The 11,548-nt window shown below is 47.8% G+C and overlaps 1 protein-coding gene across 3 annotated transcripts in view; it reads left to right on the top strand.

Annotated features, from left to right (window-relative positions):
- The window catches only part of LOC111530288 (nuclear factor interleukin-3-regulated protein), a 49,737-nt gene that overhangs the window by 12,845 nt on the left and 25,344 nt on the right, over positions 1-11,548 (top strand). The window contains exon 1 of one of the 3 annotated variants that reach the window (XM_026455566.2): positions 9,344-9,360. The exons of 1 other annotated variant lie outside the window; for it this stretch is intronic. Coding sequence is in view for 1 of the 2 variants with exons in the window: in XM_026455564.2 (XP_026311349.1) it covers positions 10,535-10,546 (12 nt within the window). In the remaining variant the exon portion in view is untranslated. Of the gene's footprint in view, positions 1-9,343; positions 9,361-10,395; positions 10,547-11,548 lie in introns of those variants that run through there. One more of the 3 variants, XM_026455564.2, reaches the window with a different exon arrangement.

The following is an 11,548-nucleotide window of genomic DNA, read 5'->3' as shown; positions in this document are numbered from 1 at the left end:
AGGGGAGGGGAGGGGAGGGGAGGGGAGAGGAGAGGAGGGGAGAGGAGAGGAGAGGAGGGGAGAGGAGAGGAGGGGAGAGGAGAGGAGAGGAGGGGAGGGGAGAGGAGAGGAGCAGAGAGGAGAGGAGCCGAGCCCCTATCCTGATTTCCCCTTTGCAACTGGTAGAGGTCTGCCCAGTGTCGGTGGCTTGATCACTTCCAGTGAGTGGGCATCATTGGACGCCATGCTCCCCATGACCTTTACTGTCCCTTTCTCCTCGCCTAAGGCTGCTTCTCCTATACTCCCAGCCCTTCCATTCCTGGTGGCTCCTGTGGGTCATTGGGCATCTCAGAGGTGGACGCTTGGGGATGGGGATGGGTGGGTGGGAGATGGGTCCTGACCTCCCATGAGGGGACTAGGATGGAGGGGCTGGGGTCCACGTGGGTCTCATGAGAGCAGTAGCCCCCCCTTCCCCAAATGGGACTCTAGTGACCTGTCCCTGCTGACTTTTTATTTTTTCTTTTTTTTGAGACTGAGTATCGCTCTGTTGCCCAGGCTGGAGTGCAGTGGTGGGATCTTGGCTCACTGCAACCTCCACCTCCCAGGTTCAAGCGATTCTCCTGCCTCAGTCTCCCAAGTAGCTGGGATCACAGGTGTATGCCACCACCCCCGGCTAATTTTTTTTTGTAGTTTTAGTAGAGACAGAGTTTCGCCATGTTGGCCAGGCTGGTCTCGAACTCCTGACCTCAGATGATCTGCCTGCCTCAGCCTCCCAAAGTGCTGGGATTACACGCATGAGCCACCATGCCTGGCCCCTGCTGACTTTTAGCCTCAGAGATGGATGGAGGATGCATCCCTGAGCCACGTGGGCTGTGGCTGGGGTCCCTGGGCCTGGGTCGAGCAGGGAAAGAGATGGGAGCTAGGCCGGGTCAGGTCTAGGGGGGTGACTTGCTCTGCTCACACCACACCTGCAGGTGGAGACCCAGATGTGAGGACACACAGGTGCACACCTCCCCGGGCCTGCCTGTAAACACACACATCTGGGTAAATACCAACACTTGTCATAGACATGCACTTATTGAGCACCTACTGTGTACCAGTCACCTTCTTAGCCTGCCACGTGTGTGAACTCCATGACTCCTCTCAACTGTCCCTACCAAGTAGCTGCTATGATTACCTCCACTTTACAGATGGGAAAAGGGAGGCCCTGAGAGGGCAGGGGTGTAGCTGGGGATCTGAGCCCAGGCAGCTGGGTCTGTTCTGGGCACTCGGGACACAGCAGGAGCTGTCCTGCTCTGAGGGGGCTGGTGTTTACAGTGCCAGAGACAGGGCCAGGCACGGTGGCTCACGCCTGTAATCCCAGCACTTTGGGAGGCCGAGGCAGGAGGATTGCTTGAAGCCAGGAGTTTGAGACCAGCCTGGGCAACAGAGGGAGACCTTGTCTCTACAAAAAATAAAAAAATAAAAAATAATGGCAGACAGATGCTACACAAATAAATCAATAATAAGATGGGAGGTAGTGACATGTGGCCTGAAATAATGCAAAGCAGGTCCGGGCACAGTGGCTCACGCCTGTAATCCCGGCACTATGGGAGGCTGAGGTGGGTGGATCACCTGAGGTCGGGACTTCGAGACCAGCCTGGCCAAATGGCGAAACCCCATCTCTACTAAAAATACAAAAATTAGCCAGGCATGGTGGCAGATGCCTGTAATCCCAGCTATTCGGGAGGCTGACACAGGAGAATAGCTTGAACCTGGGAGGCAGAGGTTGCAGTGAGCCGAGATTAGATCAGCCTGGGTGACAGAGGAGACCCTGTCTCTAAAAACAAAATAGAATTAAGGAAATTGTATCTCATACAGTGAGATAATTGATAAGTAGCGAAACTCCATCTCAAAAAAAACAAAAACAAAAACAAAACAAATAATGCAAAGCAGAGTGAGGAGAGTGAATGCGGATGGGGCATGGTTGTATAGTCTGGGGGTTGGGAGAGGTGTCTCTGTGGAGGCAACATTTGAGGAGAGACCTGAAGGAGGTGAGGGGGCGAATCAGTTGTACATATGGGGGAGGGCATTCTAGGTAGAGGAACCAGCCCGTGCAAAGGCCCTGAGGCTGGACTGTGCCTGGCCTCGTGGAGGAAGAGTGAAGAGGCCCCTGTGGCTGGAGCAGACTGAGTGAGGGGAAGAGAGGGAGGAGGGGAGGGTAGGGCAGGTTGGGCAGAGTCTTGTGGGCCTCAGAGAAGATTTGGGTTTTTCCCCTGAGGGAGGTGGGAGCCATGGAGGGTCCTAGGCAGAGGAGGAATGGGACCTAACTCAGGGGCTCACAGGCGCCCTCTGGTGGCTGCTGCAGGGAGGACGGACCGCGGAGGGTGCAATGCTGGCCTGGTCCAGTGCAGCCACCTCTGCCTGGACGTCTGGCTACCCACCTTTGTACCCCTGTGTTCTGTCTTCAGCAAATCCTCGACTGCATGTGGGGTGTAGAAAAAGGAGCTGAGGGCGCCTCCAGCGCTTCTGGCCTGAGTCAATGAAAGAACTGATCCGTCTGGAACTGAGCCAGTGAAAACAGAGGGAGGGGTGGTTACATGTCTGTGTGGACCATCGGGAGCTTGGCTTTGGTTGCATACCTTTGAGATCCCATGAGGGGCCAGAGTGGTGTGCATTTGGGAATCATGACAGATGGGTGATATTTGAGCTTCATCTCAAATAACTTAGTAACTTCCATTTTCCTTTTTTTTTTTTTTTTTTTTGAGACGGAGTTTCACTCTTGTTGCCCAGGCTGGAGTGCAGTGGCGTGATCTCGGCTCACTGCAACCTCCGCCTCCCGGGTTCAAGCAATTCTCCTGCTTCAACCTCCCGAGTAGCTGGGATTACAGGTGTATGCCACCACCCCCGGCTAATTTTTTTTTTTTTTTTGTATTTTTAGTAGAGACAGAGTTTCGCCATGTTGGCCAGGCTGGTCTTGAACTCCTGACCTCAGATGATCTGCCTATCTCGGCCTCCCAAAGGAAGGGGATTACAGGCATGAGCCACCATGCCTGGCCCCTGCTGACTTTTAGCCTCAGAGATGGATGGAGGATGCATCCCTGAGCCAGGTGGGCTGTGGCTGGGGTCCCTGGGCCTGGGTCGAGCAGGGGAAGAGATGGGAGCCAGGCCAGGTCAGGTCTGGGGTGGTGACTTGCTCTGCTCACACCACACCTGTGGGTGGAGACCCAGATGTGAGGACACACAGGTGCACACCTCCCCGGGCCTGCCTGTAAACACACACATCTGGGTAAATACCGACACTTGTCATAGACATGCACTTATTGAGCACCTACTGTATGCCAGTCACCTTCCTGTCCTGCCACGTGTGTGAGCTCCATGACTCAGTTGATCCCCTTGCCTCGGTCTCCCAAAGTGCTGGGATTACAGGCGTGAGCCACAGTGTCTGGCTCCTGCATTACTTTTCCTGAACATGTTGTCCCCAGCCTCAACTGTGATTGGCTGCAAACCCCAGCTTCCAGGCAACACCTCATCTTTTGGTTACAGTGATTGGCTCAGGAGTGAGTGTGTAACACAACCAGAGCCAATGAGAGGCAAGGACACTTGTTGGGGATTCTGGGAAAGTACATTTCCCTTTTTCTTTCTTGGGAGCAACTGAAAGAGACCGCCGAGCTGGCCCTAAAGGGTGTGGGTAGGAGAATGGGAGAAATGGCAGTGACTGCTTTGTGGACTACTGGGGAAGGATTGGGGCTTTAGCTGCCATGTGGAGCCTGAACATAAAGCCTGGGCAGCCAGTGATGGCAGAGGAAAGGCACAAGAGCCTTGGTGAGGTCTAGTGGGTGCCTGGATCAAGCCTCACCTGAAACAGTGAGCTTTTCAGTTATGTGAGTCCATATTTATTGTGAAAACGAAGATGATATTAAGTTGGTGCAAAAGTAATTGTGGTTTTTGCCATTAAAAGTAACTGCAAAACCACAGTTATTTTTATACCAACCTAAATAATATGTGACATTGTGTAGCTCCTACTGTCAGACCCTTATTTTTTTTCTTTTTTTGGGAGGATGGACTCTTGCTCTGTTGCTCAGGCTGGAGTTCAGTGGCACAATCTTGGCTGACTACAACCTCTGCCTCCGGGGTTCAAGTGATTCTCCTGCCTCAGCCTCCTGAGTAGCTGTGATTACAGGCATGTGCCACCACACCCAACTAAGTTTTATACTTTTAGTAGAGATGGGATTTCACCATGTTGGCCAGGCTGGTCTCTGTTGAGGGAAGTCAGGGACCCTGAATGGAGGGACTGGCTGAAGCCATGGCAGAAGAATATACATTGTGAAGATTTCATGGACATTTATTAGTTCCCCAAATTAATACTTTTATAATTTCTTATGTTTGTCTTTATTGCAATCTCTGAACATAAATTGTGAAGATTTCATGGACATTTATCACTTCCCCAAACAATACTCTTATAACTTCCTATGCCTGTCTTTACTTTAATCTCTGAATCCCGTCATCTTTGTAAGCTGAAGATGTATGTCACCTCAGGACCCTGTGCTGATTGCATTATCTGTACAGATTGTCTGTAAAACATGTGTGTTTAAACAATATGAAATCTGGGCATCCTAAAAGAACAGGATAACAGTGATTTTCAGGGAACAAGAGAGATAACCATAAGGTCTGACTGCCTGCGGGGCCGGGCAGAACAGAGTCATATTTCTCTTCTTGCAAAAGCGAATAGGAGAAATATCGCTGAATTCTTTTTCTCAGCAAGGAACAGCCCTGGGAAAAGAATGCATTCCCAGGGGGAGGTCTCTAAAATGGCTGCTCTGGGAGTGTCTGTCTTATGCAGTGGTAGATAAGGGATTAAATAAACCCTGGTCTCCTACAGTGCCCCCAGGCTTGCTAGGATCGGGAAATTCCAGCCTGGCGAATTTCTAGTCAGACGGGTTGTCTGCTCTCAAATCCTGTTTCCTGTTAAGATGTTTATCATTGACAGTACATGCACAGTGGGACATGAAACCTCATCAACAATTCTAATTTTGCCCTGGACTTATGATCTCACTCTGCCCCCATTTGCTTGGGATATTTTATTGCCTTTGAAGCATGTGGTCTCTGTGACCCACACCCTATTCGTACACTCCCTCCCCTTTGAAAATTGCTAATAAAAACTTGCTGGGTTTGCAGCTCGGGAGCATCACAGAACCTGCTGACATGTGATGTCACCCCTGGAGACCCAGCTGTAAAATTTCTCTCTTTTGTACTCTTTCTCTTTATTTCTCATACCAGCCGATGCTTAGGGAAAATAGAAAAGAACCTATGTTGAAATATTGGGGGCTGGTTCCCCCGATAGATCTCGAACTTCTGACCTCAAGTGATCTGCCCACCTTGGCCTCCCAAAGTGCTGGGATTACAGGCACTGCACCCAGTCTAACCACTTAACTTGTATTAATCTCTGTTGCATAGGTGAGGAACCTGGGGCACAGAGAGGTAAAGCAATTTGTCCAAGGCCACACAGCTGGGGTGGCCAGAACTAGGATGCCTGGACCCCTCACCTTGTGTTCAGTTCTGCCACTTGCTTCTGTTTTTACATCCAAAGGAGTTTTGACTGCTTCCCGGTAATGCCAGAAGCTGCACAACTGGAGAGAGGAAATAAGAGCCACTCTTCCTTTGCCTAGAACTGTCAGTGGCTCCCTGAGGGCCCTTGGCTAAAGACCACAATCCCTGCTGTGGCCAGCAAGCCCTGCACAATGCAGTTCCCTCTGTCATTTCCTGTCCTGTCTCCCACTGCTGTCCCCATATCACTCAGCCCTAACCGAGCTCCTCTTTGTCCCTCCAATTTGCCAAACACCTCAGGACTTTTGCCTGTGCTGTTCCCTCTGTCTAAAATGCCCTTCCTCTGCTGCTCCTCTTAAAGCCATAGCAAATGTCTATCTTCAGAGAAATGACCCCTCACGGCCTTCCTCCTGACCCCGATCTAGGCTGGGAAAACCCGGGCAGGAAGAACACAGGCTCTGAGGCAGCTGGCCCCAGTTCAAATCTGATTCCATCATTGCCTTGCTGTGTGACCTTGGGCAGAAACCTTGACCTTTCTGTGCCTCAGTTACCTCATCTGTGAAACAGGATGTTAATAGTACCTGCCTCATAGGTTTGGGTGAGGATCAGGGGAGGCTATTATGTGGAATGTGATTAGAACAATGTTGGACTCTTAGTCATGTAGGCAGCTAATAACAGTAGTGTAAAGAGAAGGGTTGGTATACAATTCACAATAGCAAAGACATGGAATCAACCCAAATGCCCATCAATGATAGATTGGATAAAGAAAATGTGGTACATACACACCATGGAATACTATGCAGCCATAAAAAGGAATGAGATCAGTCAGTCACAGTGGCTCACACTTGTAATCCCAGCATTTTGGGAGGCTGAGGTGGGTGGATCACCTGAGGTCAGGAGTTTGAAGCCAGCCTGGCCCACATGTTGAAACCCTGTCTCTACTAAAAATACAAAAATTAGCCAGATGTGGTAGTGGGTGCCTGTAATCCCAGATACTCAGGAGACTGAGGCTGGAGAATCACTTGAACTGGGGAGGTGGAGGTTGCAGTGAGCCGAGATTGCACCACTGCACTCCAGCCTGGGGGACAAGAGGGAAACTCCATCTCAAAAAAAAAAAAAAAAAAAAAATAGAAAGAATAAGATCATGTTCTTTGTAGGGATGTGGATAGAGCTGGAAGCCATCATTCTCAGCAAACTAAACCAGGAACAGAAAACCAAATGCTTCATGTTCTCACTGATAAATGGGCACTGAACAATGAGAACACATGAACACAGGGAGGGGAATATCTCACACACACACACACACACACACACACACACACACAAACTGGGACCTGTTGGAGGAGGGCAGGGGAGGGGAGAATATCAGGAAAAATAGGCAATGCATGCCTGGCTTAATACCTAGGCGATGGGTTGACAGGTGCAGCAAATCCCCATGACACACGTTTGCTTATGTCACAAACCTGCATGTCCTGCACATGTACCCTGGAATTTAAAAAACAAATAAATAAAGGGAAGTGAAGAATGGGGAATTAGGGTTTAATGGGTATGCTGTTTTGGTTTTGCAAGACGAGGCGTTGGTGGTGATGGTTGCACAATGTGAGTGTGCTTAACGCCACTGAACTGTACGGATGCTGAGAAATGATTAAAACGGTCAGTTTTACATTATGTATATATTACTACAATAAAAAAGGCAGATGTGGCCGGGCGCAGTGGCTCATGCCTGTAATCCCAGCGCTTTGGGAGACTGACGTGGGCAGATCACCTGAGGTCAGGGGTTCAAGACCAGCCTGTCCAATATGGTGAAATCCCATCTCTGTTAAAAATACAAATCAAACAAACAAGCAAACAAACAAAAAACCTAAAACTAGCCAGGCGTGGTGGTGCATGCCTGTAATCCCAGCTACTTGGGAGGCTGAGGGCAGGAGAACGGCTTGAACCTGGGAGGTGGAGGTTGCAGTGAGTCAAGACCGTGCCATTGCACTCCCGCCTGGGAAAGGGGGATCATGCCTTCCTTAAAAAAAAAAAAAAAAAAAAAGGCAGATGTAAGAAAAAGTAAAATTGTGATTTCAGGAAGCCTTTATCTTTTCTTTCAAGGCCCTTATCTCACCCTGTAATTAAGAATTTTTATGTATTGTTATTTGTTTAGTTTTGAGACATGATCTTGCTTTGTCACCCAGGCTGGAGTGCCGTGGCATGATCATGGTTCACTGCAGCCTCAGACTCCTGGGCTCAAGTGATCCTTCCACCTCAGTCTGCTGAGTGGCTGGGACCACAGACGGGCATCACCACACCTGGCTGACTTTTGCATTTTTTTTTTGGAGAGATGGGGTCTTGCCACGTTGCCCAGGCTGGTCTTGAACTCCTGGGTTCAAGCAATCCTCCCATGTTGGCCTCCCAAAGTGCTAGGATTACAGGGGTGAGCCACCACACTCGGCAATTAAGCTATATATATATATATATATATATTTTATTTTATTTTATTTTATTTTATTTTTTTGAGACAGAGTCTCACTCTGTCGCCCAGGCTGGAGTGCAGTGGCCAGATCTCAGCTCACTGCAAGCTCCGCCTCCTGGGTTTATGCCATTCTCCTGCCTCAGCCTCCCGAGTAGCTGGGACTACAGGCGCCCACCACATCGCTCAGCTAGTTTTTTGTATTTTTTAGTAGAGATGGGGTTTCACTGTGTTAGCCAGGATGGTCTCGATCTCCTGACCTCGTGATCCGCCCGTCTCGGCCTCCCAAAGTGCTGGGATTACAGGCTTGAGCCACCGTGCCCGGCCTAAGCAATATATTTTTTTTGGAGACAGAGCCTCGCTCTGTCTCCCAGGCTGGAGTGCTGTAGTGTGATCCTGGCTCACTGCAAACTCCACCTCCCAGGTTCAAGCGATTCTACCTCAGCCTCCCGAGTAGCTGGGATTACAGGTGCGTGCCACCATGCCTGGCTAATTTTTTGTATTTTCAGTAGAGACGGGATTTCGCCATGTTGGCCAGGCTGGTCTTGAACTCCTGACCTCAGGCGATCCACCTGCCTCGGCCTCCCAAAGTGCTGGGATTACAGGCGTGAGCCACCATGCCCGGCCTAATCAAGCATTTTCAAAGCATAATTTTTCCATGAATGCCTGTTTGCTCACTCTGCTGTATGGGTACTTTGTGTCTTCTTGACCCAGACCAGTCCCTGGGCGGGTGGGGAAAGCAGGTTGCCTCACAACATTGTCTGCAGAGAATTGAAAAGCAAGAATAAAAATCACCAGAAGGCAGTCTGCTTTTATCATTCACGTATGCCCACAATTCTAAAGAATGTTAGTAATAAAATACCCTGAAAAAAAAAAATCTTTTGGCCTGGCATGGTAGCTCACGCCTGTAATTCCAGCACTTTGGGAGGCTGAGAAGGGCGGATCACCTGAGGTCAGGAGTTTGACACCAGTCTGCCTAACATGGTGAAACCCCGTCTCTACTAAAAATGCAAAAATCAGCCGGGCCTGGTGGCGGGCGCCTGTAATCCAGCTACTTGGGAGGCTGAGGCAGGAGAATGACTTGAACCCGGGAGGTGGAGGTTACAGTGAGCCGAGATCATGCCACTGCACTCCAGCCTAGCTGACTGAGCAAGACTCCATCTCAAAAAAAAAAAAAAAAAATTGTTTCCAAAAAATTGCTGTGGTTACAGCTGAGTTTTTTTTTTTTTTTTTTTTTTTTTTGTGGTTGTTTGTTTTGATAACTTTTACATTTTGAAATAGTTTAAGACTTACAAGAAGTTGCAAAAATAGCACAGAGCTCTCATGTCCCCTGCACCCAGCTTCCTCTAACAAGATCTTACATGACCACAGTCCAGTATCAAGATCAACACATTGCATGAGTGAGTTAGCCCTGCAAGGAGGGGTATAAAGAAATTAATAGAGGCTGTGCGGTGGCTCACGCCTGTAATCCCAGCACTTTGGAAGGCCGAGGCGGGTGGATCACGAGGTCAGGAGATGGAGACCATCCCGGCTAACATGGTGAAACCCCGACTCTACTAAAAATACAAAATATTAGCCGGGCGTGGTGACAGGCACCTGTAGTCCCAGCTACTCGGGAGGCTGAGGCAGGAGAATGGCGTGAACCTGGGAGGCGGAGCTTGCAGTGAGCCGAGATCGCGCCACTGCACTCCAGCCTGGGCAAGGAGCCAGACTCCATCTCAAAAAAAAAAAAGAAAGAAAAAAATAGAAATAAAAGGAAACTCACGTTAGAAAAAAGATCAGGACATTGATGCTGATAGAATATGACTGATTCCTTGCAGTACAGAATTTACTTGGATTTCTCTAGTTACAGTTTATTTTCATAATTTATGTACTTATTTATTTTGAGGTTTTGTAATGTATTTGTAAACTTCGACTTAGCGCATTTATAATCATTTATTCTTCGTGAACTTTGTGTTCTCCATGGAAATTAATTCAGAGAACTTCCCATGTACGGGGGCAGTCCAGACAAAAGTGGATTCAATTATTCACTTTCTTTTTTTAAAATTTATTTTTAGTTATTGTGGAATCATAATAGGTGTACATATTTATGGGACATATGCAATATTTTGATACAAACATGCAATGTGTCATGATTAAATCAGGGTAACTGGGACATCCATTACCCCAAACATTTCCTTGTATTAGGAACTTTTCAATTACACTTGTTTAATTATTTCAAAATATACAATAAGCTTTTTTTTTTTTTCTCTTAGATGGAATCTCGTTCTGTTGCCTAGGCTGGAGTACAGTGGTTCAATTTCAACTCACTGCAACCTCCGCCTCCCGGGTTCAAGCGATTCCCCTGCCTCAGCCTCCTGAGTAGCTGGGATTACAGGTGCCAGCCACTATGCCCAGATAATTTTTGCATTTTTAGTAGAGACGGGGCTTCACCATGTTGGCCAGGCTGGTCTCAAACTCTTGACCTCAAGGGATCCACTTGCTTCAGCCTCCCAGAGTGCTGGGATTACAGGCGTGAGCCACCACGCCCGGCCTTCAATAAGTTATCGTTAACCATGGGTGCCCTATTGTGCTATGGAACAACAGGTATTATTTCTTCTATCTAACTTTTTTCTTTCTTTAGAGACAGGGTCTCACTCTGTTGCCCAGGCTGGAGTGCAGTGGGGAGATCATAGCTTATTCCAGCTTTAAATTCCTGGGCTCAAGCCATCCTCCTGCCTCAGCCTCCTGAGTTACTGAGACCACAGGAATGTGCCCCCAAGCCTGGCTAATTTTAAAACTCTTAATAGAGATGGGAGATCTCACTATGTTTCCCAGGCTGGTCTCAAACTCCCGGCCTCAAGTGATCCTCCCTCTCCGGCCTCCTGAAGTGCTGGGATCACAGGTGTGAACCACTGTGCCCGGCCTCTAACTGTATTTTGGACCCATTAAACATCCCTTCTCCCTCTTCCTCCTCACTACCCTTTCTGGCCTCTGGCAACCATCATTCAACTATGTACTTTCATTTGGAGAGACATAATGGTTTGGAATGGCTTGAGTGTCTCTAAACCTCATGATAGTATAATACGTCTACATCTTCCTGGATTTAGATTAGAAAGAAATAATAAAAGATGATTTAAATATAAAAGCACAGAACTTGAATGACTTCAATTCTGTACTTTGCTGTGACCACTGGGAGATTTTATTTGTATTGAAACCAGTGGAGCATTGCAAACCGTTAGGTATATTTGTTTGTAAGTGTAAATTTTGGTTCATAAATGAACTCTAGTGCTGAATTCGAATGATATCTTTAAAATGGAAACTTATGTTTTAAAATTTGTTCATTGTTTTCACGCTAAAAAGAATGAGCCAAGAAAATAAAATGTTACATTATTTTACATCATTCTTTACACCATTGATTTAATGACTCACTGGAATTGCACTGCTTGCAGATATTTTGGTTTTATGAAAGTTCCCTTAGTTACCAATTATTTACATAAAATACAATTATATCAGACATTAACCAAATTTTCAGTGTCTGCATTTCCTTCCTTCCTTCCTTCCTTCCTTCCTTCCTTCCTTCCTTCCTTCCTTCCTTCCTTCCTTCCG

This window comes from Piliocolobus tephrosceles, chromosome 21 (genome assembly GCF_002776525.5).
Source record: "Piliocolobus tephrosceles isolate RC106 chromosome 21, ASM277652v3, whole genome shotgun sequence".
Taxonomy (NCBI): domain Eukaryota; kingdom Metazoa; phylum Chordata; class Mammalia; order Primates; family Cercopithecidae; genus Piliocolobus; species Piliocolobus tephrosceles.
This window is presented reverse-complemented; position numbering and strand designations above follow the sequence as displayed.